This window comes from Sander vitreus, chromosome 11 (genome assembly GCF_031162955.1).
Source record: "Sander vitreus isolate 19-12246 chromosome 11, sanVit1, whole genome shotgun sequence".
Taxonomy (NCBI): Eukaryota; Metazoa; Chordata; class Actinopteri; order Perciformes; family Percidae; genus Sander; species Sander vitreus.
This window is the reverse complement of record NC_135865.1, coordinates 17,634,376-17,662,309: the sequence shown is the minus strand read 5'-3', so window position 1 is coordinate 17,662,309 and position 27,934 is coordinate 17,634,376. Positions and strand designations below refer to the sequence as shown.

Below are 27,934 nucleotides of genomic sequence, written 5' to 3'. Positions count from 1 at the left end.
GTGACTATGGTCCTATTTACTAGCCACTGTGCTGTCATTTATCTAATAAACTGTTTTAAATAAATCGAAAACAACACCTTTAGCATACAGTAAAATACATTGCAATTACTGTAAAGCTGGAGCAGTTGCGCTTTAGAATGGAATATTTAATGCGCACATATTGCCGTGTGTACGGTAACCAAAGGAATGTGTCACACCAGTGTAGAGCTGTAATGATGTCAACTTGTTATTTACTTTCCAAATCTGAATGACTGAGCAAGGCGAAAGGAGAATTAATCAACCGCTGTGTGTGACCGGGCAGGCGAAAAATAGTGGAGTGTGGGGGATGGGGAAGTGGCTCAGACTAGGCCAGTTAGGCATTAGGCAACAACATACTAGACTGTAGTCTGTAGACTCACTGCCTGCCCATACTAGAGCAAAACATCAAAGTGATATTACACTTTAGCGCGGTTTTTCAAGAGTGTGCTTTTTAAACGGTATACGTTGGGCAACCACATGTGTATTTTTGGTCTAAAAAAAGCGCCATTTTTATTTTCACATCTAAGCTATAGGAAACATACAGTAGCTGTGTGACTTTAAAAGCACACAGCCGTTGAGAGTCGACAGTTTATCTCATACAGTAACGTCAACTAGCTTGTTCACGTTTACAAACTGACATTTGATCTGTTCTTATGTGCAGTGAGATATACATGATATAGCTAAACTATTATTAAATAAATTCATTAATCTATACGTTTGGTCGTGTTTTCAATATTCAGGTTTAAGGTCAGTTACCCCCCACCACCCCTCTCTCTCTCTATTCTGTCTACGTCTCTCTCCCGCTGCCGATCAGCGCCTGCTGCTGCTGTCTCTTTACGTTCCTGATCTCAGTAAACGGTGAAACTCCACAGAGTAACTAGCCTGCAGCCTCAGCCAGAGAAACTCGGGTATATTGCAACTTAAGCGCCAGTTGTGAGTGTGTCTGAGCGATTACTGCTTTGTTTGCACGCCAAATTAGTCCACAGTGAGTCATACGGCAGCGGTCGGAACTTGAAATATGACGATAAGCAAAATGGGAGGAAAGTCGTTGCTAGCTTGCTGAAGTTGGAGGTTCTCCTTGTGGAAGAGGTGGCGGCGGACACCACGAGTTCACTCTCACAATAAAAGGTAAGCCAGTTGAAGTGGCATGGTTTGGGCTGCAGTGCATTCGGGCTGATTAACGTTATGTGTTTGTGTGTTGGTTATACGCGAAAACGTTAATGCCATTCAGAAATGTGTGATTATGGCGTTGATTAGGAGCCTGCCCGGCACATAGCTTAGTCACCCTTTGACTCCACACGTGTGTTGAAATTCTTGCTTGTGTCTTTTAGTTTTTTTCTCTTTCGGTTATCCAAACAACCTACTTTTCTGAGACTGTTTATTTTTTCACACTCGTGTTAAACCTTGGAAGCGGAATAAGTTTTAGAGGTTGACTGTTGTCCCATTTTGGTGGATTATTAGGATATCTACCTCTAAGTGACCACATTAAGTTGCACTAGTGCAGATTGAGTCATTTTGTTCAAGCTCACATATGAATACTACATATTTATATTGCCATGCAGACTTTGGGAGCGCATGAGTGGTGTGAACACATTTAACTGTACTAGACGCTGCCAGTTTTCAAAGGACAGTTCATGTTACTGTATAACTACAATGTTAAGCTGTCCCCTGACTGTCAGCTGTAGCTGCTTTAAAGCACAACAGAGGCGCCAATTTATCAAAAGAAACCCTGCTAATTGTGAAGCTTGAGGACATGGGGATTTCACAAGTTAACAGAACACTTAAAAAAACAGTCTAGTGACGATACATTCTTCTTATTTTCCAGTTAGTAGCCCTGGCTGTTCTGTAGTTCTTGGAATAATGGGATGCAGCATGTACAGACACAGTTGTGTCTCATCTATCCTCTGAGCATCAAAGAGTTTATTATCTCCATCAAAGCAAGACATGAGAAGGATTCAAATGAAAATAACTGCTAAAGCACACTGTTGTTTGAATGTGGCCTTAACCTGATTCTACTTCAATGGCCCATATAATTAATGCCAAAGTTATGCCCCCATTTTCTTCTTGACCTAGTGGCTGTTGTATGTTCACAATATCAGTCAATGTTGTTTGGCTACTGAAATCAGAAGAAGGCATTTTAACAAAGAAGTTGCAATGGAGAGAACCTCTTTGATGAGAAGACACTGACTGGACTTGGTTTGCCATTTTGGTTGCCACCTTTTTTTTTTTTTTTTTTTATAAAAAGCCATTCATAAATCTGGATGACACCATTCTTCATTAATGCCATCACCTCAGAGATACCACAACTGTTGTGATCATTGGATATATATATATATATATATATATATATATATATATATATATATATATATATATATATATATATATAAAAACACCTGTGCTTATGGGCTCTGCAAAAAATCAAGTTTTTAGTCTTTTTCTCTGGGATTGTAACAGCACGGGACAATATTATTATGTAATAGTTTTACAAATATCAAGGTTAAGCTAAAACACGTAAATTGTTCCAATAAATTTGAGCTCATCCCACATAATCTCATCCGCAAATTCATTGTCAAATTGATGTTTTGTTATGTTGTTGATGTCGTAACCTAACAGATGACTTCAGATTTGTTCTCTTGGTAATGTTACTGTAAGGCAGTTCGCAAACAGCCTTACCTTTATCCATCTTTTGGTGAAATCCAAAAGGCTTTCACTTATTCCCAGACGGTTTGTTGTCATTATTCGTTCAGCACAGTTCAGGAGTTTACTCCATTTTGCCTCAACAAAGAGATAGCATAGTTTACTGAGACCAGAGGGCATTCTATAGATCAGAGACCCCCATGGAGTACAAGGATTGTCCTGTTGCACTTTCACACTGTATAATTAGCATTTTTGGTTAAATCTTTCGAAAATGTTGTAAGTGGACTTTTGATTATACATATAGGTAAAGAGTGACTGGCCTATCATGTAATGTTATCATTTTATAAAATCTGTACAAATGCACGGCTCTAAGCAAACTGTAGATCTGAGGGAACAAAATGAGTTGCTCAAGTTTTTGTTGTGTACGTTTGAACAGTTTTGTCTGATGTGGTGCGTAAAAGTGGCACGCAGTGCATTGAACACAACTTTGATGATTTCATCTGATTATTAGCTTAGCCTATATTCTCATTTCTTTTTCAGTCGCAATTTTTTTGTTAACATTTTGATATTGATTTCAACCATATTGCCTTGCCCTACCAGTTTTGGTACCAGAGTCTGGACTTGCAGTCAACCCTAATTGCAGTGGTTACAAAAACAGATTTAGTGCCACCTATTTAAAGAACAATAGGAGTTTTATTATGTCTTAATGGCATATTTTAGACCACTTTACATACCACATTTCCTTGTATTGATCCCTGAATATGTTATTGTCAGTGCCTAAAGTCATTACTTTTTCTCAATGAATCATCATTAAATCATTCCCAGTAAACATTTTGTTTAAGCGGCTTTTATTGTCTTTCTTTTAATTTGGTGTTTAGAAGACAGACACAGTTACCTTTGTACATAGTCCTCAGAGGGCATACATTTATTGTCTATCTGCCTTTTGTTCAGTGTCAGGATTTGAGTTGAAACTTATTGGTTTCAGTGCTATACTGTACTGTATGTGGTCAGACAAAAGTGGATGGCGTACCATATGTGAAGAATCAAAATTCATTAATCTAATGGCTTGTAGTCAGTCCTCATAGATTTTTGATACGTCATTTAAATGTAATTACTATGAACTTGGTAAATTGAGGCACAGAAGAGACAACTGTGAATCGAAAGTACATTGTGTGTAACTGTTCAAAACAGAAATGATCTCCTGCTCATAAGTAGGGCAAGGAAGTCCCAGAGAAAGCCCACGTCAACCTTGTGGCGCTGCAAAGCTCTGTATCAGGCTGTCCAAATAGTTCTGTAGCAGTATTCATTTATGATACAGGCCATGGGGCGAGGTGAGCCATTCTCTCCTTCCAAAAGAGTTATACAGTGTGCATGGGCTACCAGCCAACTGGCAGACTAGTTGATACTCTGAAATAACGACCATACAAGTTATGGCTAGTTTTGGATCTAGGGCTGTTTATAGTTGTGTGAACATGTGTCTGTTGTGCCTCGACTCTGTCCTTGTGTGTATTCAAATTTATAATAAGTAGGAGGAAGCAACATGCCTTTAAGGGTGTGTCCAACTGTCTGTGTCTAGCAGCTAATCAGTTTATTTCCATTTTGTCTGAAGAATGATTCAGTTTCCTTCTTTAAAGACTGCATTTTTTTGTTAATGGAGCATGTTCACTTTTTAGCACACATGCTTAGTCAATAGTCACAAACATTTTTTTGTTGTTGCCAGGTCAGTCTGTTACTATGTTTCCATCATTCTAGTGTGCCTCTGAAGTAGGCACGTCATTTTTCAGAAGGAAGGTGTTTGGAGCACTATTACTGCTGGCGGATGACTGTTAAGGAAGTTGTGCAAGCACATGCATGCCAGAGTGAGAGACTTCTTTACTAAAGAGAACATTGTTTTGTGCCTGATTCAGCCACGTACTTATCTTGTCGGATACATTGTGTATTGTGTAGCAGTGAAGTAAATGGGAGGAGTATGTACTGTAAAAACAAAACCACATCTGAAAATGTTTACCGTAACATGAATTTGTATAATTTTGTACGGATGATTCAATCAGGAGAGTTCCATGCCCTTACAAGCCATCAAAGTGCTGTTGGCCACCTAACATTGTCTATGGAAAAAATGAATGGGACATACTTTTCCACATAGCACCTCAGTATGACAGATATTTAATTTCTTGCCATGATACTTTACTACTTCTGTAAATATTGTAAGATTTATATTGAGACAATGCTATAGTAATTTTCAGAACATTTAGTAGAGAAAGACCAGAGATATGTCTGAGCTGTGACATTGGTTGTGCACTAGAGAGCCCTGATAGGTTTATTTTTCAACTGTAAAATGTGGCTCAGTACAATATTTCGTTATATATCATAGTCACAACTCTCTTATGACCAAATTCAAGGGGCTGTCTGAAACTGTGCGCTATTGTGCATTATCCCCATATTTAAACTGCTCACCTCTTTCTATTATGGCCGACCTTTCATGTTGCATTCTAGTGTGGTCGCTTGGAACAGCTATGAAAAGTTTTGCTTTCTAACATGGTCGTACGAACCAGTTCTTTTCTGGCATACCCCAAACCTTAATTATCTGTGTTTGAATTAGACCATTTTAGCATGTTGTAAACCAATGAGCGGTTACTAAACCGACATTAAATGGGAGTCCCACACATGCATGTGCTCTGTTCTAAATGTACTCGTAGGTTATCGGCTTCGAGCACACTGCTATTGAAAATGAAACGACCATCTGTAGGATGTCAGTGAAAGTTTCATGTTTGCTGCTGCATTGTTTGTCATTTCCTACTTGTAGTTTGAAACTCCACGTCATACCACAATCTGGCCCTACTACCAGTAGTCTGCGTGTAAGAAAAGACCTAAAGCCTAATCTTTGGGCAAATCTGTACATGCATCTAATCAAGGTACTATAAAGACAGGGCTATTGCTCTACACTTACAGTTGTGTATAATTACACAAATAGGCTAGTTGATTAATCATTTTCATTAAATCGTATTTACGTTATCTTTTTTACCTTTGCCCTGTGAAATATTACACAGTCAGTCACAATCAGTTTTTATTACAGAGCTTAATGGTGCATTTATTGCCTCCCAACAAGACTTGTTTTTGGCCTAGTGTCTTTATGAAATACTAGATATGTACTTCATTTTTTGTTAAATCAGCGATTGTTGTCTATAACTTTGTATTTTTATGATCCAAATACCCATACAGATTAAACATTTGTTTGTTTATTAAGATCCTCGTTAGCTTTTGCATCGCAACAACTAGCCTATTCTTTCTAGGGTCCTCACAGTTTACATAGTGACCATACAGACATTTTCATTCAGACTACTCATTGTAATACACATGTAAATAAAAACGATAACAATTAACATAGTTTAAATAACACAAACATAAAGAAAATAGACCGACTGAATTTATCATGATCTAACAGATAAATGTGTAGTGTTTCAGTTTCTAAAGTAACAACCTTATGGCAAGTGCCAATTACAGGAATTTAGCCCTGATTTTCCGCTTGCCAACAGCAGACTAAATATCTGGAGCTGTCGGGAAGCTACAGCCAATGAGAGCACAAGACACGGACTGAGGGGAAACCAGGGAGGTGCGTTTGCAACACGGACCAAAGTTGTTGTTGCACGTAGAAAAAATGGGCTATAAATATTAAAGATGTGTGGAAACGGGCTATGTGAACGTGCACTGCAAGCACTCTGTCTGATATTTTTTTTGCTTTATCGCTGAAATTGAAAACATTTCTAAACATTTATTCCGTATGTGCCATCAGTTGCTTATCAGGATAAACATCGTGTAGAACACACACACACACACACACACACACACACACACACACACACACACACACACACACACAACCACAACCACCAAGGGAAATCTGTGTATTAGTGCCATGTCGAACAGTGTAAATGCTAGGAAAAGAAACGGTCAAGGGAAAGTTTAGAATGAAGATCAGTTGTCTGCCTTGTTTGTTTGACCCTGATGGAAGGAAAGCTCAGAGAGTGGGGGGTATTTAGGGTGGCATGAGCAGCTGTTGACAGAGAAGCAAGATCTTCTGGTCACCATAGCAACACTTGTATTGCCCACACTGTAGTGTCTCTGTGTTTACAGCTCATCTGTTCAATCCTCATCTTGCTGAAAAAAAGAATTGGCTGGCTGAGTCCTCTGTGTTGACTATTACAATCTCAAGGGCACTTCCTTCTTATATTGAATGAATGTAGTTTAAACATTCACTCTACAAAATACAGTCTTTAGGTTTCTTTTCTCTTAGTGAAACTGGGCTTACGTAAAAGCTTGTTAAGACATACTGTCCGTTCCTATAAAGATTCAGATAGTTTCAGTTCCTGCCAGCGGTGGAGACAACAGTTGCATCTACGATATATATCAACACGGCCAGAAGACTGCCAAAGCTTCTCTCCATTTTACAGTTTGTTGTTTTTAATACAGATCATTTACTCTAGATTTCAGATGCAATACACAGGAACTTGTGGCTCATGCAACATAAAAGTACAATACATGCACTGGCCTAGATTTGAAGCCAACTCATTCTACAAACTTGTCAGTGTTGTACAATGAATTTTATTTATATAAAAGTGATCGTGTTCACTTGTTCGTTCAGCGTCCTTAAAAGGTTAAAATTGAGCAAAAAAACATTTGTGTGCAAATTCTTATCTGAATGCAAGAGCATTGTGTTGAATGAAGGTTTTTTTTTTTTATTGTGTAGTGACAAATGACATGAAGAATGTCTATGAAGCCAGTTTTTCTGATATATTCTTCTAAAGCGCATTAGAAAAGAGATTTTATTATGTTGGTATGTGTCCTGCACTGAGCATCAACAAGTTTTTCGGCATCCCACAATCTCCGCACAACGTATTTACTTGCCATCCGCCCCCACACAGCCATATACACATGAATGCCCTACAGCGACTGGTTCCTTCTGTGCTTACATGCACATATGAAACAAGGTTATTTTGAGAAACCACAAAATCAAAGTGTTTTTATGCTCTTTAATAACACGGTTACTGTAAAAGCTGTCTTTTAACTGGTCAATAATCAGATTTTTTTTTTTTTTCCTACCCCGTGCTATATCTTTTAACCAAGGCTGGCATATTAAAGACTTAATAATATGAGATGATGTATATGTAAATTATATTAATAACATGAGACTTGTTGCATAAGACCTGGTGTCCAGACCAAAACTAACACTGAGTTAAATACAGGGCTGAAACGATTCCTCGAATAACTCGAATAATACACAAAATCCTCGAAGCAAAATTCTTTGCCTCGAAGCTTCGTTAAATCAATGTAATTAAGGTTGTACGTCTCACTGTCTCTACTCATCCATTCCACGGAGCGACACAAGGTAGCTAACGTCTGCTGCTCTCGTCCACCGCGCTGTTTTACACAACTAGCCTACAGCATGCTACTCTGCAAATAGCGATGTTTTACCAACAAGCTAAAACGAGAGTTTGTAGTAACTGTTTATTAGTTTGCTACTAATCTTTGGAAACTTAGCTGCTGCCGGAGACAAACCAGCTCCCCCAGCATGGCCATTTTATATGCACGTGAATGACGTCGTCATGCCGGTGATGTCTGCATTCTTTATTCTTTCTCCTCACTCAGTATTAGCCTTCTTAAAATGTGTCCCCCAGAACAGTGTAGTTGAATAGCCCTGCTGTAAGCTTTGTACAGTCAAATTTACCTGGGCTTAGCTCTTTTGCCTATCCAGTGCAAAGAGCCAGAGGCAAGAAGGGGGTGAAAAATATTAACATTTGGGCCACTAAAAATGTACTTGGCAATAAAAAATGTCTTTTGTATATATACAAAAGACAGGTTTCCTTTTTTTTTTTAGTACACAGCAATAATAAATATTTACTATTGCTGTTTACTAAGTATTTCTTACTAAGTATTTCTTAACCGATTAATCGATGGAATAATTGGTAGAATACTCGATTACTAAAATAATCGATAGCTGCAGCCCTAGTTCAATAATTGCAAGGATCTGCGTTGGTATGGCATGTTGATACAGATACAGGATGAAATACTATCAATGTATTGTCCACATCAATAGGAAAAACAACCCAGGAGTTCTCCTCTTTGAACAGTTAGACTGCTGATATCCTTGTTTCTACAGAGAATACTAAATGACACCAATAGGCAAGTGGGAGTTGTCATTTTTATTTGATGCTAATGGCTTCAGCATGAGGGTCGATCTTAGGTCCTGACACTCCCGAATAGAAGCCATCATGATGAATCCTTTCAGTGATGCTTGTTGTCTGTCACCATCCCCATTCATTCCCCTGGGAAAGAAATACACTTTCTTACTGAAAGAGATTTGCAGCAATATGAGTGTTAGGTGTGTATTTTTCTCTCGGGGCGTATATCAAAGATTTGTAATTCTGAGGATCATAGCATTGGTGCATGTTTGCAGTATCAGTGGCTGTAATAGGGCACTACTCACCCTGATGACCTTTTTCATTGTAAACTGCTGAAAGATACAGTAGATAAGGCCTACTGCTTCCAAGGTGGCCAACCCTGTGCGTGTGTTAAGGCTTTGCAATGAATCAAATTTTGATAGCAATTTCGATTTTGGCTCCTAACGATCACAAAAACAATGTAATCGAAAAACTATTATTTTGCACATTTTTGCAAGTAAACTCATTTTGTATTGTTCTGAATGATTAAAAAAAAAAACATTCAAATGGGAAACGTATTAAGGGAAATTTCAGAGTTCAAGGTGTTTTCACTGTTAATTTGTTAAACTATTTTTTAGAAGTTTAAGAAATGCATCGTCTTTGCAAAAGTCAATGACTAATTGTGATAAATAATCGTGATTTCAATATTGACCAATATAATTGTGATTATGATTTTGTTCCATAATCAAGCTGCCCGTGTGTGTGTGTGTGTGCGTGCGCGTGCGCATGGAGAGCCAACAGTCTGGAGGTTTTCATTCCATCTGATCACATCAGCAGGTAATTTCACAAATTACTTCTTTCCCTTTTACTTAAAGGAGTGCTAATCAGTGGGCAGTCTTTGGATTGAATGAAAAACTGTCTCTCATGGCGTGGGAGAAGTGTTTCCCCTGGAGACTGAAGGCTTCCATCCCCCACCGTTTGCCGACCTACATTAGCTGTCGCTAAGTGACTCATTGAGAGAGGCAAAGAAAAATGTTCAAATGGTTGTTGTGATTACCTGTGTGGGGATCATTATTTATCACCCAACTCCCATTCCACCATCCCCCCTCTCTGATTCCCCTCCCCCACTCTATCTCTCTCACTCCCCTCCCCCCTCAAGACTGCAGCCCAACCAGAAGCTTCAAAGGCGGGTTTTACTCAGCAGAGCAGTTCAAGAGAAAATGGCTGCTGTTTCCAGGTCTTGTTTGCACATCTGTTAGGAGGTGACTGTTCAGGAGAAAATGGGGTCCCCGGTATGCTGGTTTTCAACATCATTCTATTCGAAAACCTTCACGTGTAGGAGACAGCTAGTTGTGTAGCTCTCATTGCACCAGTTTTTGAATTCAAATGTTTATGAAAGCGATTTTATTTGGTTTCAGCTATGAATGAATGATTTTAAATGATAAGCTCTATTCAGAGTGCTGTTCAAGTAATTATTTGCACTGGTGTGTTTGTTTTAACCAGGGTAGCTGAAATCTAACAAGTAGTGTTTAAATTGGCTAACAGCCATACATTAATTTCTTTTTTAAATGTATATAAAGAATATCAGTGTTGTGTCTTTGTTGGGATCTATTTTAAGACTTATCGGGTTAAATCTGCAATTGGCTCTTTTATTGTATATTAGCTACGAAGAAAAAGCCTTAGAATTGAGCGGGTCTCCAAGCTGGTTTACAGTGAATGATAATTCATGGTCATTCTTCTCTCTGAAAATCCACATTCATTCTCAGATATTGCTGTCAACAAAATATGAATGGATCTTATGTTCTAACCTTAAACATCTACCACACATCTTTCTTTTAACTCCAAATGATATCAAAGCTGAATTTACACAGTCTCAAAGTGCTGTGATGTAATCCTTTTATTATGACCTTTATTTAAAATCTCAGAAATCATTGAGGTCTCCCTCATTTTCAATGATGCTGAGATAGAAGACACATAAAACACAAAACAAATGAATAACAATCAATGAAAATAATTGCACACAGAAGTAACGTGATTTGAAATAACAGTCTTAAAATGTTCAGAGGTAGTAAGAGTGTTCAGCTTAAGTGAACATTAAAGGTGGTTCCATGCTTTTGGTGCATAGAAACTATAGCAGATTTACCAAACTCAGAGTTAACATGTGGGACTTAAAGCATAAGGCAGTTTGTAGAGCGAGTTTGGTAAGGTCCTGTGATCCAGTTCATCATAGGTGCTTTATATGGTGGTGACAGTCCAAGAGAATTGTGCCGGAGAGGTCCAACCAACTTTGTTATACAGATTACAGTGGTTAGTGTCATAGGGGTCTCGTGTAATGAATCTGACGGCAGAGTGACAAAAGGATTTGAGTGGTAGCAGCAAAATCCAGGACTGACAAATAGACTGCCTCGACTGTGTTTCCTGCAGTGCAAGGGGAAGCTGGATCTGTTTTTATAAAAGAAGCCATTTTTTTTGTCTGTTTAGTAATGAATTTTTGAATATGTTTGAATGTAAATTCATCAAGCCATATTCCAAGATATTTATACTCTGTTACTTTTGCATTGGTATCACCATTCAAAGTGGATAGGTATAAACTGCTCAAATCAATGCCTCTTGCTCTAGAGAAGAGCATGCACTTTGTTTTGTTTGCATTTAAAACAAGTTTAAGATAAATTAATTATAATTTCTCAACAGCCAGCTGTGGAGAGGTAGAAATGCAATACAAAATACAATCGTCCGCGTAAAGACGAACATTCCAATCAGTTAAATGAGACACAATATAAATTGTAAACGGGGCAGGGCTTAGAAGTGATCCTTGTGAAACACCTTTTGTTACTGGTAAAAAAAACAAAAGGCGCAAAAAAAAAAAATATATATATATAATTTTTTTTGTTTTTTTGCTTTGCCGCAAGTGAATCAAATCCAATATTGCTTAATGTTTGAATGAGCAGAAGATGATCAACAGTGTCAAGCTTTTGACAGGTCAACAAAAATAGCAGCACAATGATTCCTCTTGTCCATAAACTATATAATTTACTACAAATGTGACAGCAGAGATGGTGCTATGCATCTGCCGGGAGGAGCCATATTGCTGAGGGCTCAAAATAGAATATTTTGACAGAAATACTCTGAGTTGGTCATTCACCAGTGATTCCAGGATTTTTTTCCAGACAGGGAAGTTTAGACATTGGTCGATAGCTGTTGAGATCACAGTTGTTGCCTCCGTTATACAAAAAAATCACATGAGCAGACTTCCATTAGTTGTGCTTGTGCTTCTGGGATGACATTTAAAATACAAACACCAGAGCAAACAAAACACTGTAGTAGCACTGATCAATTGAATATTTGTTGGCTTGTAAAGAAATACTATTGTATTTGAAAGGATTGACAAATTTTTCAGAGAACTTGCATCATGACATTTGCTTTACACGTTTGAGTTATAAAAAAATCAACAACTGTCCTCCATTACGTCGCCTCTCAAACTAGTTCCTGTAAGCAAGTTCTGTTCTTCACCATATGGCCATATATTGGTCAAACCTATTAATGAGTAAACACTATCTTATTTGTTTCTCCACGTGGTAAACCACAGACTGGTTAAAGAGCTGTTTGGGTTCAGGGGCCATTTAATTGGATCCTTTAATATTTACTACTTTTACTTTTATGTCAACATTATAATATATTTATTTTTCACAAGATAATGCTCCACGTTATTAAGAAATGGTTTGAACCTATGTTAATAGTACATCTAGTCTACGTCAGCTGTTTGTAAAAAGCTACAGTCCTGTCAGTTTTTACACTATTTCTACATTCAGCCACAGAAGTGCTGTGCACTTATAAGTGACAGTGCGTCCAGCCAAATACACAATCCATGTAGTTACACTAGTAAATTGAAAGAAAATGTGACTTGAAGCCTATAAATATTAGCCTATAAATCTAGACGCACCCTAGCGGCATCTAGTTGGAAAAACCAAACTCTGGCCGGGCCAATCACATTGTGTATAGAGTTCGGTGGGCGGGCTTATGGCTGCTGCTGCTGCTGGGAACAGTGGTCTTTCGAATCGGCTTTGGCTGCGACTCTGGAAGACTTGGAGTTAAGCTTTTCTTTGAGAAAAGAACAAAGAACGGCACTGAAATCATTCTTAAAAAAGGAAGATGTGTTTGGAGTTTTGCCGACCGGATACGGCAAAGGTTTAATCTATCAACTAGCTTCCCTACCTTCTTCGTTGCTCTGGTTGGTTGTAGCGCTATCCTATTGCGTGCAGAGGGAATTTGAAAGACAACCATTTATCCCGCCCCTCGGATTGAGCACTGCCAATGGTGAGTTCCCGGACCCAACATCTTGATGTGGGTCTGACTTTTCAGGCTATATAAATATGCTTTGGATTGCAATTGTAAGAGTGAAGTGTAAGTAGACAGATTTCATTTAATTCAAATTTAAATGTAACTGTTTGTCAAATTAAAAGCTACAGGAAACTCTTAGTCGAGAATTTATAGCTAAATGCAGACATGTTAATAGAAATGCTTCAAAAACTGTCAATCGCTACCATTTCTGTACTTAAATGTTGTCATCCTTGTTTCTGGTTTCAGACATTGGATCTGTTGCGACAGTGTTTTGTCAAACCAAGAACAATAGCTTATTTCCTTGTGTTGTCAGTAATGTGTGATTGTCACTAGTCTAAGGCCCTGTTTACATGAATACGCTCACGGGTGAAAACGACAAAATATTTTATCAGATGTGCCTTTCGTTTAGACGGTGACGGCATTTTTGGGGCTTAAAAACACAAAAAAAGTGAAACCACGCTCCAGAGTAGAGGTGTGGAAATTAATCAAATAATCGATGCATCGAATTGTGGACATAGACGATGCTGCATTGATAATCGGCCGAGCCATAATCGATTATTTCTGTTTACAATTTAATGTATGCCTAACAACCTTTCTGTTTACATATTCTGTTGTAATGTTTTGCACATTCAGGAAGTGCAATGTGCTCAGTGCTGTAGTTTTATGTATCCAATTTATTTAGTATTGGAGCACTGCAGAATGTTTTGTTTTTGAAGCTCGAAAAGCTATGAATTAAATATCCTATATGGCTTTAACAGAAAAATGTATTTGACGCATCGAGATATCGAATCGCTGACATGATAATTGTAATTCAGTCGGGAGATCGTTGAAGATTCACACCTCTACTCCAGAGTGGAAATCTTAAAGCACCGATCTGGAGCGGCACCCTGAATTTCGTTGTTTTAATACACTGTATTTTTTCAATGACAAATAAAGCTTGATTGATTGATGATTGGTCTTTCAATTTAAAACTTCAGAGGAGTAAAATATGGGAAAGAAAAGGAGTAAAACGGATTTATTTGTATGCTGTGCCAATTCCCACCAGAACTGGGTAGTAAACAAACTAGGCTGGTAAACAAGATGTAGTGCAGAGAGTAGCACGGAGGCTCCATTGTTGGAGTTTTTCCCCAAATTAAGTATGAATTGACAAATATCTTACTGTTTCAGCTGCAGTGCTGGGCAGACGTGTAACATTCAACAGTTTGTTGGCCGTGTTAAATTAATGCAATCCCTCTTTGCCTCAGATACACACAGAGTGAGAATAACACCTTGTTTTGCCGTTGATGGGATTGAATCAATTTGGTGCATGCAACACATAATCTGGGCTCATTCCTCAAATGCAGGATATTGATACTCATTCAGCATTAAGACACTTTAGTTAGTTTAGTTTTTTCGTTGGGTTGAAGGTGTTAATGGCAGTGGCATATCAGTTACCTTTACAGCTATAGCAAATTCAGCCATGTGGAATAATTGTTGTGTGGGGCTTGGAGGTCTCCTGCCTTATTTCCAGGGCCTTCTTGTTTTTATTTGCATCTTACTGAAATGCCCACCATACCATCTGGGCGCCTGGACCTCTGTGAGAAACATCATAATTCAAAATCAAGTTTCCTGCTGTACCTTTTTTAAGCTGTAATATGACAATATTACAATAATCATAATCAAGGATATGTGGTTGTATATTTCCTTTTTAATATTGTGTCTGCTGTATATATCCCTACTTCTACATCTGTGCTGGTTAAACAGCATTTTTGTAGTAGCAGCCTTATAAGCAAAGCAAGTGTTTGTTTTTTTTTCCTTTGTGATGACTTTCTTTTTTCAGAGGGATCATATCTTCAGGCCTTGACTCCACTTATCACTTCAGTGGATAAACCTCAGAGCCGTTGCAGAGGTTAGCATTTTGTCTGGTTTCCCGGAAGGCACATTGTTTGGTCAAAGGAGGCGTGGATGCCCAGGGAGTTGTGTAATGGATGGTGGCATCATGGGCCCATCTGATATAGAGATTATTGCTGCTGCCCTGCACCAATGGGACCTGAGTCCCTCCAGGCTGCCTGTTTAATTACGTTTCCAGTTGTTTGGCATGTAGCTGTGGTGGCCTTGGTAGCAGTGGCTGCCTTGCTTTGATGTGGCTTCTCCTAGTCATATATGTAAGCTGAAGATAAACACAGTGGCAGTGGTCAAATCGGGGCACAGTGCCTTTTTATAGACAGGCTTAGTGTTGTTGTGCTTTCTGGCACAATAAAGCATCAAGCATTTGCCTTTGATTTAGTTTTCTTTGTTGATGCGAGTGTGTGAAACATTGAGATGAAACCAGTATTTGTTTTTATAGTAACATTTCTGTGAGATTCTGTTCTGCTTTTTTGTTGCAGGATTATTATGATTTTTTTACTCCAAGTGTAACTTAAAGGTTAGCTGTATTTGTGAGCAGGCCCCTCGTTATGTCTTAGGCACAAGCACGAGAACGCACATGCACGCCACATGGTTTCACACTATTTCACTGACTTCCAGGTGGCTATAGTGTGCCAACAAATGTAAGGAAGAAGAAGAAGACTGCTAGCTAAAAACATGGATGTAAACAATACAGGATTAAAAATTTAAAATCAGCTTTGCAAATGTTTTATGATGAAGGAAATACATATTTGTTTGACCTAAAGAGAAACCCACAAGCCACCTTCAATGGCACCACTTTTGTATTAAAACATACTGTATAAAAGACACTTTGTTTTGTGGCTGCACCAGTTACAATTACAACATAACATTACATTACAATTAACAGTTAGTTGTTATAATTCCAGCCCTTAGCATGGCTGCTGTGGTGCAATAAAGGCAGACTCCATCTGAAAGAATATACCAAGGTGAAAGTGAATAATTCATGTTGAGTAACATGTTCAACCCCTCTGGCTGTATGCCCACTGGTAATTGGGACAACACCATTCTCTGTCTATTTTGCTCGATCTCTCTTGTTGCTATGCTACCAAAGGGGAACTTGAGTGGGCCTGGACAGTGTTTGGAATGAAAGTTGGACAGCCATGTCTTCATACCTGACACTACCCCCCCTTTATTTCTCTTTGTATTCTCAGCAAAATGTCTGTCCCTTAATCTCCCAGTGAGAGAGCAGGACATAGTTATACAGTTATACATGGTTATATAGTTATACATGGTTATATAGTTTGTCATGACTCATTCTCAGCTTGCTGTTTGTTTGTTTCTTTTGTTAACCATTTTCCTAATCTTAACTTGCTTATAGAGCATTATCTTTCTTTCCATATGTACATCTGTGTGTGTTTACATTGTGTGCAATGTTGTTCAAGCTCCATTTACCCTGCCCACGTAAAGTGTAAGCCACAGGGAAATTATGAACTCTACAGTATTCTAGTTGTTTTCATCAGTCTGAGGACAAAAAACATATGGAAACATAATTGCCTCTCTGTTTCTTTGGCTCCATTCAGTTTTGAGACAATCTCAATTGAAATGTTAACATAAGCTCTGTTAAACACCACTATTGAAAATAACTCAGAAGTGAAGGTCAGACTGGCTGCTCTGAATAATTCTCCTCTTTCTCTCTTCTGTAATTCACTAGATGGGCAGTAGACAGGCATTTAATATCCTTACTGCTTTATCAGGGCTCTTTCCATCTAGATGGTTGGCCAGGTCACTAATGGGAAGCACTATTCCGTTATCAGTGATAGCAAAATGGATATAGACACTCCCATTAGGCCAGAGAAGAGAGGTTGGGAATACTTACATTCAGTAATAGACATGGATGCACAGTTTAAATGACCCAGGCATTGACATTTTAAAAGGAAGAAATCGTGCAATTGTCAAGACAAGAGTGCGCACGTACTCGGGGCACGTTCAGACCAGAAAAAAGTGTTCTGGCGATTCGGGGTGTTGAGTTATTTAACCCCCCAATGTAGCACAAGTAGACTTTATATTTCACAATTATTGGTTTCTGTCTTTTCTGACTGCACTTAAAGGCAGCTTCATGTCATGGAGAAAGGAAAGCGATGGATGGACTATTTTTAAGTGTGATAGAGAAATCTTTTTATTTTTATTTTTTTTAGGATGGCTTAAGAATATGTCGTATGCAAGACCACAGACCTAAATATTAATCTCCATCTTCCATTTTTGATTATATTTTCAGGAGTGAGCCCAGCCTTCCAACATACCTCCTCCTCTTCATTGGGCTAAGATGAGTATTACCAGTGATGAAGTGAACTTCTTGGTCTACAGATACCTCCAAGAATCAGGTTTGTCTCAGTGATACGGTTTTAATGCTGATCATAAATGGATTTACTTGGGCTACCACATTGCTGGTGTTTTTTTTTTCTTCAGTATTGTACGGTTGTGCTAACTATGCACCTCTTATTTGATCAAAAATGGTCACTTGCATGGAGATATTTTTTCCTCAGCTTATAGTGGATGTAAATAAAGAGGGCATTTACAGTAGCCCCTGTAATATGAACATCTTGTGGGTGCAAAGAATATAGCTTTGCTCCTTAGATGCCAACATGCTATTCACTCTTATAGGATTTGTATCAATGATTAAAATCCTAGCTACTGTGTATTGATACTGCTTCTGAAGCCACCTGGCAGAATACAAGCTACTAATAGCCCTGAGAGGTCAACATTGCCATTGGCATGCCTTATTACACTCTCAAACATCATACTTGTTATGCCCTGTTTTTTGTATTAATTTACTGTTAGCTTTGTTTGGATCGGACAAGACCTTTCTTTGAACATTTGTTGTTGTGCTTGTGCACATCTTGTGCTTGGCACTCTCCCGTTAATGAATGTGAATGGTGTTTTGTTTTCAGGTTTCTCCCACTCAGCATTCACCTTTGGCATTGAGAGCCACATCAGCCAGTCTAACATCAATGGAACACTAGTGCCCCCTGCAGCTCTCATCTCCATCCTGCAGAAAGGGCTTCAGTATGTGGAGGCAGAAATCAGCATCAATGAGGTGAGGGCAGGGACCTGCTGTTACTAACTCCCACAGATGTTTTCTAATACTTAATGATGCGAAGACTGACTTTGATCTCTAGGACAACACACCTGGTGAACTGCAGATGCTTTTAACATTTTCAGTCATCCTTATACTTTTAAGAAACACTGAAGAATGTTTGTAGAAGATTACCAATTGGGAAACTCTTCACCTCTATAATTGATTAACAGTGTTGGGCAAGTTACTTTTAAAAAGTAATTAGTTACAATTACTAGTTGCTTCTTCCAAAAAGTAACCAAATTAGTTATTCACTTACAAATTATGAAAGTAACTAGTTACTTCAGAAAGTAACTATTGCGTTACTTTCAAGTACATATTGAAATGCTCAAATGTGACCCCACCTCCACATACCCCTCTTCAATGGAACTTAAAATACATGTGCATGTTCAATTATTTATGATAAATCTGAATATTATAATGAAACGGACATGTAACACATTATTAACAGAAACAATGTAGACAAATCTAAAGTATTTTAATGTTGCTGTGGGACTAAGTGAGACTAGCCTCCAATCAAATGCCATGTATGTAGATATTATGTTTATATAGTGGATCGATACAAATAACACAACACCTCAACAGGCCACAACTGGGCAAAATTAAATGATGCTTGTTAAGCACTATACCAAAAATAAATAACAAATATATACACTCTTTGTAGTGCAAATAACGTAAGTGGCCTGATGTTTATACTTGTACGCTGGTGTGTGCGTCGAGCCGGCATATGTGTGTGTGTGTGTGGGGAGTAAGTGATCGAGCGAGGGAGAAGTGAGAGAGTGACAGCGATTAGCTTTGGAGCGAGTACCGACTCTAGAGTCATATAGTAAGAGAAACAAAGTGTCTCTGTGTTTTCTGACCACGGTGGGAAATCTGTAGCAGGAAAAGTTAACCCTCTCCTTGATTTCATAACGCCATACCTGTCTCTCTCTCTCGTTGACTGACTCGCTTGTGTTGTTCGTTGTGTGTCCGACAATGCGTGCTTTCGAACGCCCGCCCAACTCTACCTCTGATTGGCTAACCATGACATTTTACTCAACCTCAGCCAATCGTCAGCATTTATGCGCTTGCGTCGTGCACTGCCCACTAACCAAGGAAGAACAATAAAAAAAAGTATTTGCCTCTCGGCTCAGACTCAGAGATATAGTTGGTCTGATGGAAAAAAAAAACCGCTTCAAATATAGTAACGCGCCACATTTTTTGGAAGTAATGGTGTTATTAAGATGGAAAGAGTAATCAATTAGATTACTCGTTACTGAAAAAAAAGTAACGCCGTTATTCCCATCACTGATGATTAATATCAGGGAGTCTAGACAAGTCAACTAATTGAAGATCACATCGCCTCATGATGTCTTATTAACTGCTGTTGACCTGACAGGATGGTACAGTCTTTGATGGTCGGCCAATCGAGTCACTGTCGCTCATTGACGCAGTGATGCCAGATGTGGTGCAGACGCGGCAGCAGGCCTTTCGCGACAAATTGGCCCAGCAGCAGGCGGCCGGTGCCATGGCAGCTTCAACCTCTGGAAACCAGTCCAACGCACCAAAGAATGGAGAAGCCACTGTCAATGGGGAGGAAAATGGCACTCACAACATGAGTAGGTTGAATCTTCTAAATACGCCTGTCCCAATTATCTCTAAGTAGGAACTTACAACAAATAATGATGTGATCAAATGGTTATCAAGAAGGGTTAAAAGAAAGGGACAGACTCCACGATATGAATCTATATGTGGAACATTTTCAAAGACATGGCAGACAGGAGTTGCTCTTCCAGCGCTGTGTTTTGGCTCTGTGATGTCATAAGAAAGCAGCCTAGTAGTTTCATTAGTACACCTACCAAAATCATCAGTTTTTTTTACTTCAAGAGATTTGTCCAAATTACTGCACAGTTTTACACGGAGAAACAAAGAGAGCCACGATCAGGTGGAGCTCTAGACAAGGGGAAGGGAAGTGAATGTGTGTGTCAGCACATTCCCTAAGAATTTAATTCAAAGGTGTGGATGGTAACAGGAAGAGTCGGGTATGAGTAAGGTCTTTCACAGGGTAGAAATGATCTGAAAGCTTTCACATATTCTTCAAACATTTACTGTGACTGGGTTCTCATTATACTGTGATATTTGTGTGCACTCCAAGTGGGTCAGTATTTTCAGACTGAGATAAATAAAAATAGCACTGGCATATACTAGCAGAAACACATTATTTTTGTTTTTTATATCTTCCTGTTATTTAAAGGTATACCTTTTACCTCTTGAAACATTCATTAGCGGTACATTTATCAGCATTTTATTTATAGTACTCATAGCTTGTTGACATGCGTGTGTTGGTGCGTATATAAATGTGTGTGCATGTATCTGTCCATCTGTGTGTGCGCCTACTCTTCACAGATAACCACAGTGAGCCCATGGAGATGGATGTAGATGTGGAGATACCAGCCAGTAAAGCCACAGTGCTCCGAGGCCATGAGTCTGAAGTGTTCATCTGTGCCTGGAACCCTGTCAGCGATCTGCTGGCCTCAGGGTGAGTCCCTGTCTGTGAATAAGTAATCTTAATGCGTGCCGGATGAGTCATAATACATTGTATGCACGCTTTGGCTTTTATTTTGTAAGACATACGGCCTCATAAGATCAATAGCTTGGATTCCAGCAATCTTTTGACCCCCCCCTCCTGCTGCATTGGTATTCTGTTCAGCTCGGGGGATTCCACCGCCAGGATCTGGAACCTGAACGAGAACAATAACTCCAACTCCACCCAGCTGGTGCTGCGCCACTGTATCCGAGAAGGTGGCCAGGATGTCCCCAGCAACAAAGACGTCACCTCACTAGACTGGAATGTAGGTTCCTGATCATCCATCCTCGTCTTTTACTTTCACCATGTGGTGAACGGACAGCTGAGGACAGTTAAGTAACCGTTCTGTTATCTTTCCATCCAACAGAGCGATGGGACTCTTCTGGCAACGGGCTCGTATGATGGTTTTGCCAGGATATGGACAAAGGATGGTATGTCCTCCTTCATTCCAGTACGGTGTTGTTTCCTCGGTCATTAGGTTTATGCCATTGTTATTGTGAATAATGCAACCTCTGTGACAATTTTTTGAAGGATCATTTCTAAAGAAATGGATATGGCTCTTATCCATTAGGAAATCTGGCAAGCACCTTGGGACAGCACAAAGGGCCCATATTTGCACTCAAGTGGAACAAGAAGGGGAACTCTATTCTCAGTGCTGGTGTAGATAAGGTATTTCATAATGGCCCACAAGCATTGATTTGTGTCTTTCAATAATAATATCCTCATGTGTTTTTTCTTTACCAGTCCTAGGGCTTGACATTAACTGTTACTGTTACGGTCATCAGCCAACGTGTAAATCTGTATCATATAATTGTTCTGCTATTCATAACCTACAATGCAAACTGCACTGTTATCAGTAAATATTCTGTACAGTATAAGCACAAGATACAGAGAGAGAACCCTTCGATTATTTGAGACAGCTTTCATATGTTATTAAATACGCCTACAGTAATTATATAATAGCATCATTGTAGCATGTAACCAAATCTAATTAAATACAACTTTATAAATAACTTAAGTTAATTTACAATAATTGCAGGTTTTGTTTGTGCTACAGTGACATTAATTGCAGATATGCCTATTTTGTGGATGATTCTTTGAAATTAAAACTGTGTATCAACGGGACAAGGAATATGACACTAGCTGTATCAGTGATTTATTTTTCTTACCCTACCCAAAATTTGGTGGGATTTATATCAAGCCCAAGTAGTCCTTTTAGAGTACATTTGAAAGAACCTTTTTAATATGGCATATTCTTAGAAATGATGCATTCAGAAATGTTGCATTCGTGTTTTGTAATCAAATGTTCAATTTTATTTTCCAGACGACAATCATTTGGGACGCACACACAGGAGAAGCCAAGCAGCAGTTCCCCTTTCACTCAGGTAAAGCGAGTTCACTATGTTTCCAGAACAATAAAAGCTTATCATTGTAGATAATAAAGAGGATGCAAAATGTTTCCTGCCCAGTTGTGGTTGTATTGTGGGCACATAAATGCCCTAAGCCATTATGAATGCGGTCCTGTGCATTCAACTATTCCTCAGCCCCAGCACTGGATGTCGACTGGCAGAACAACACCACCTTTGCCTCCTGCAGCACAGACATGTGCATCCACGTATGCCGCCTTGGCAGCGACCGGCCCCTCAAGACCTTCCAGGGCCACACGGTGAACATCTCTTTCTGTGTTGCTCATCTGACCTTACACCATGCTTACTCCCTCCACAGTCCTGCTAACAGGTTTTGTGTTTTGCAGAATGAAGTTAACGCCATTAAGTGGGATCCATCAGGTATGCTGCTTGCCTCCTGCTCAGATGACATGACCTTAAAGGTAAGACTGGTCCTCAGTCTTTACAGCTTAAAGACAACAAGCCTAAGTGGTGATTTGTATCCAGTCACATTTTGCTGTTGCTGTTTCCCCTCACACCCAGATATGGAGTATGAAGCAGGAGTCCTGTGTCCACGACCTCCAGGCTCATAGTAAAGAGATCTACACTATCAAATGGAGCCCCACAGGTCCCGGAACCAGCAACCCCAACTCCAACATTATGCTCGCCAGGTGGGGAGTCTCTTACACATAGCCCACATTTAGTACCATACAGGGAAACCACCCAATTGCTGTGTATTTGAGTAAATTGAGTTGCTCAATTTTGAAAGAAAGGTCGAAGTTTGTTAGCCTGGATGCCAGCCAAACTTAGCCCCGCCCACAACATTTGATGTCGGGAAGTTCGGTCTGGACTTGATCTGTTGTGGCGCAACTATGCTCAAACCAGCTGTTCGGACCAATCAAATTGTCAGGGCGGGCTTTATACGATGATGGACAGATGATCAACAGTATCGTAATCAACCACATCACCAAAGAGCGCTTGGGCTGAATTCGTTTGAGATGTGTAGATTCCACCATTGCGTCTGTTATAGAAGATATTGACGGCGCATTCATTTTAAAAGAGGAACAGAGAACCGCGATCACGTATGCATACACATTACCACACCCGTCCACACGACACGGAAACTGCCGCCTCTACCTTTGCTCTGTCGAAGCCATAGATGTATTAAGAGAATGAAGCCTGCCTTTGACTTGCAGCTTCTGTGACGTCTATCTCCGCTGCTCTGATTGGTTGTAGGTCTATCCAATTGAGTGCAGAGGCATTTTCTTTCCTGGTTCGGTTGGACAGAGTATGACGACGTCAGGCTAGAAGTTTGTGTGCTCAGAACAAGCTTTATATACGCTTGTGGGGGAAGGGGACACTTGTCATAGCCTGGCATTCACAAGAAATCATGTTCCAGACAAAATCCCAGTGCTAGTTATTGTCAGTGGCCCAAAGCCCTACACCCTGACCCAGATGTGCATGCATGTGTAAATGTTCTACTTCAAATACCAAAATAACAGGAATTTACAGCCCTTACTGACAACCCAGCACACCTGCCTGTAATTCATATTAGAAATAAAACTGCCATTATCGCCACTGCTTGGAAGGAACTTTGTAATCTTGAGTAAATGCCACCGTTGAACAGTACGTGTGCAATACATTTTTAATTGACTTCAGTTTTTGCTCCCTCCATAATATTCTTCCGAGTTCACTTTCATTTGTTGCCAAGGGCACCCATAGGTGATTAGCTGTGCCTATTTATACCTTGGTGAAGAAGATGTGTTAATTGAAAGCAGACTTTTGTTTTCAACAATGTCTCAGTTTTAGTGTCACAGATGCTCACAGTTAGTTATTTTAATTGCAAAGTGTGACTCTTTTGTGTAGTCTTTCAGTGGTTTATGATTTCCAAGTTTCCAAGATGTGTGCTAACCCGCTTTCCGACTGGAGGGATTTTTGCAGTTCCTAGAACATAAAATTCCTAGAACCCTTTTTTTCCCTCGTGTTCCGACTGGACCAATTTGTGGATTTTTAAGTCCCTCTGGCCACAGTTCCTGTAACTCTTTCAGCTCCTACTTCAGGGCACAGTCTTTTCCCTTTTCCCTTTTCAGCATATGAACCTAGGTCAACGAGGGTTGCGTTTCCGGTACAGACAGACCAACAACGGGACAAGTTTAACAATTTTCGCCATCTTATTCATCACTAATTTCACTTCTGACAACGTTTTAGGCGAGACATTAACTGTTTAGATTTCGAATATAGGCAGTCTTGCGAAAAATTGATGCCGAATTGACAATTTGCTTCAAAGTTTTCGGAGTTGAGAAGCTCCATGAAGTGAGGCGACAGCCAGCAGGCGCCTGCCCGGGCCGCTAGCTCGTCGCTCGGCCATGACTGGCTCAGAGACCCCGCTGTGAGCTGGAGGTCTCTCAGACCGCTCTCGTAAATCAGAGGCTTTTATTTCGCCGTTGACGGTTCGTTTGTTTAAATATCACAACACATGTCCATCATAAGATTAACGGGAAACTGTGGTTAACGGTCTTTTCGGAGTTAAACTCCACAAGCGTGTCCTGCGGCTCGCCGACACACACACACACACACACACACACACACACACACACACACACACACACACGTCCACAGCGCAGCAGGCAGAGGCGGGGGGGAGAGAGAGATGCCCGTTTCTCTTCGGGAGACTTGTTTAAATTATGACAAATATACTATATACATTAGATTTAGTATTTAGTTCATACTTTTTTTGGTGTATTTTCTGATTTTAACGCTACAAAGACCTTGGCGTGCTTACATCACTCCCTTACCCCTCCTACCAGTCCCTATGGCCACTTGGCCAGTGCGAATGCAATTGGAAAAAACGGTTTTGGGGGAGAGTAGTTAGTAGATCTGTTTAGAAGTGGACTTTTCCTATACCTACGTTCCTGTAACTACTTGGTCGGAAAGCGGCTTTAGACATTAGCATTGTGAAATTGCTTAGGACAAGATGTTCTGATGCTAATACAAATGTTGAAAATCTGTAGCTTCTAACAATGTGTTGTTGGTCCCCTTGTTTCCATTTATGAGCTTTTGGGGTGCATTCACTGCATCGTAAATCCGTCGAAATAATTAATGCTATTTAAAGGCATCTTGCGGGACTAAAGAGACTAAAGCTGTTTTGGTCAATTTAATGACAAGCAAATATTTTGTCTCTCATATTTGATCTGTGTCTTTTCCGCACCCACAGCGCCTCTTTCGACTCTACAGTACGCCTGTGGGATGTTGAGCGAGGGGTTTGTATTCACACGCTGACCAAGCACCAGGAACCGGTCTACAGCGTGGCCTTCAGCCCCGACGGCAAGCACCTGGCTAGCGGCTCCTTCGATAAGTGTGTCCACATATGGAACACCATGGTAAGCATCTGATTCATACTGTTCCAAACAGCAGAGGAGAAGACTCGTTATGATTGCTAAATCTTGATGCAGTTGGTCATTAATTTGTTTGCACTCTTATTTAGACCGGAGCATTGGTGCACAGCTACAGGGGTACTGGTGGTATTTTCGAGGTGTGCTGGAACAGCACGGGGGACAAAGTTGGTGCCAGCGCTTCAGACGGCTCGGTAAGCCATGGCCATTGTGATGATGAAGTAATAATTTAAAACTATTTGCAGCTCCTTTTTTTTTTTTTAGGTTTGGTGCCTACAAATAAAATTGGCTGAAAGAACTCATTACTATTACTTTGAGAACAATAATTTGAATGTTGCTTGAAATGTATTAGTAATGCTACCTTATTCTTTTCCTGGTAGGTATGTGTTCTTGATCTCCGAAAATAGCTGACTTGAGACTTTGATGATGAATCCTGGAATGTGCAGCAAATTGCCTTCTTCTGACAGCAGCAAACACACACTCATTGCTCAAGAAGAGCTGTAAGGTGGAGCGAAACAAAACCCCTCACAGGAGCCAATACCAACTGACTTCAGTGCACCTTACTGTTTGTTGACGTGTTTTTTATAATACGCCTATTGGAAACATAATGGAAGCCGTTTAAGAGATCCCCAAGAATGGACTGAATCCAACTCCCTGGGTGCATCCGTGTTGTAAAAGGTTTCTAATGAGAAAGTGCCGGGACCCCTCCGGGCCACTGGTCCAGCTGTTATTGGGTTGTAAGGGTGGAAACAAAGACGAGTTTTATATAAAGAGAAACGTGTTAACGAGACACGTGTTTGGCTGTGAAAGGCAACAAATTATGAAAGAGAGGTTGTGTTTCTTTTTTTTTTTTAAGAATTCCTCTGAGCAAATGTTACGTCATGTCCAAATGAACTAACTGGGGACGTGATAAAAGTAACATCAATACTGAAGCACTGGTATTGTCTGTTGACAGGGTGCTTAACTTCTTCCCAGTGGAGAATAGTTTGTTTCAAGAGTACTTCTTGCTTTTCCCCCACAGATGGACTTTTGAAAGTCAAAATTGAATGTGCCGCTACAAGGCAGTTCTTAGCTCACGTTTAACATCAGGTCAACACAAGGAAAACCTGCCAAGAAACAGTCCTAACCTCCTAAAATGACCTACCCAATTCACTCGAGGTTAGATAATGTCATTTTATGGTCAAGATGTGAAAAGTTTTCCCTTTTTGGATGTAAATTTCAGAATGTAAAGATATGTAAATTAGATTAATACACAGACTTATATACTGTGTATATATGTTTATATACAGTACACTTTAATTAATGGCTAGCGCGGTCACATCTTTGCTGATAATACGTGACAAGACCTCTTTTTAAATGAAGTGCATGCGTCATCAGCTTCTTTTTATACAGTCTTTTTCAACTGGGCAAATCATATCCAATGCATCGAGTTCATTCTTTTTTCAGTGAATCACAAATGGCGTTGACACAGATATGTTAAGCAGCTTTCCTTTCCACTATTGATCCCTGAAAGCCATGAAAGAAATGAGCACCTCATTACCAGCATTCAGGGAATAATCTGGTCAACAATAAGGGAGAGAACAGTCATCAGTCTCCTGCCTGGCTTCTGCCAAAACATTGCATTGTATGTGGAACAGGACATCACAGACTCAATGTTAAGAGTATCATGCAGACCTGAGCAGGGAAAGCAACTACAGCTTATTTAGCATTAGCATGGTTTCTCATTGGCACTTTCCTCTGAACAATCCTTTGACCAGAAGGTGGAGGTCAAGGAAAAGTCCTGCTGTTGCTTAAAAAAAGAGCTATGTTGGTCTTGTTAAGTCCCACCGACAATGCCCGTGTTGTGGGCTGAGCTTCATCAGCGTGCTGTAAGAGTGGCTCCATCTGCTTACTGGGATCTCGTTGAAAAGACATCTTCAAACTAACTTGCCACCACTTTGATTTGCCTTGTTTTCTGGTCCCTTTTAGTCAACGTCTGCTTGAGCAATGTGAAGTGCACTTTTTGTAATGGTGGGTACAGCAAATGTTCAAATTTTGCTGAAAGTTGATGGGCCAATGTTTTTTTTTCTCTATTTTTAATGTCACAATTGGATGTTAATAGGTGGTTCATTGTTTTCTTACTTTTTCATTTGCTGAGAGCCATTATTGTCTGTGTCAGACTGAGAATTGGGCTGTGGGTTGGTGGCCATTCTTGGCATGCTTAGGAGCCCGGTAAGGAATATGTGCTGTGACGGCTAATATCTCTCTCGCACCCCGGTCCAGGGTGCAGTCACCTGTTTTCCAAGACAAAACTTTAAAGTCATTCAGTGTCTCAAATAAATCACTCTATTTTGATATCAGAAACCATGGAGCCTGTGTCTCTTGAATTGTGTGTTTTTCTTAGCTCAGGAGTATTTTGTTAGTCACTCAAAAGAAAATAAGAAACTGTCACCAACAAAACC

At 39.8% G+C, this 27,934-nt stretch overlaps 1 protein-coding gene across 6 annotated transcripts; it reads left to right on the top strand.

The window, feature by feature from the left end:
- Positions 1-772: 772 nt before the first annotated feature.
- On the top strand, positions 773-26,325 carry tbl1x (transducin beta like 1 X-linked). 6 transcript variants are annotated; one of them, XM_078262017.1, is made up of 17 exons: positions 773-1,146; positions 9,615-9,650; positions 9,973-10,105; positions 17,293-17,398; positions 17,966-18,111; positions 19,529-19,748; positions 20,536-20,668; positions 20,840-20,981; positions 21,084-21,147; positions 21,288-21,385; positions 22,041-22,101; positions 22,261-22,382; positions 22,470-22,544; positions 22,645-22,772; positions 25,316-25,481; positions 25,586-25,687; positions 25,874-26,325. In XM_078262017.1, the coding sequence occupies exons 4-17, from the start codon at positions 17,341-17,343 to the stop codon at positions 25,898-25,900; spliced, it is 1,542 nt and encodes a 513-aa protein (XP_078118143.1). In that variant the 5' UTR covers positions 773-1,146; positions 9,615-9,650; positions 9,973-10,105; positions 17,293-17,340; the 3' UTR covers positions 25,901-26,325. The 6 variants fall into 6 exon arrangements, with proteins under 6 accessions (XP_078118143.1, XP_078118142.1, XP_078118141.1 ...); XM_078262016.1 differs by having other exon boundaries at positions 9,606-9,650; XM_078262015.1 differs by lacking the exon at positions 9,973-10,105 and having other exon boundaries at positions 774-1,146.
- The last annotated feature ends 1,609 nt before the right edge of the window (positions 26,326-27,934 follow it).

What these genes read in the sequence shown, in the direction of transcription:
- tbl1x (XM_078262017.1), top strand. Translation starts at nt 17,341, where the DNA reads ATGAGTATTACCAGTGATGAAGTGAACTTCTTGGTCTACAGATACCTC. An exon ending in AAATGGCACTCACAACATGA is followed by an intron (nt 19,749 to 20,535) that starts GTAGGTTGAATC and finishes TACTCTTCACAG; the next exon opens with ATAACCACAGTGAGCCCATG. An exon ending in CCAGCGCTTCAGACGGCTCG is followed by an intron (nt 25,688 to 25,873) that starts GTAAGCCATGGC and finishes TTTTCCTGGTAG; the next exon opens with GTATGTGTTCTTGATCTCCG.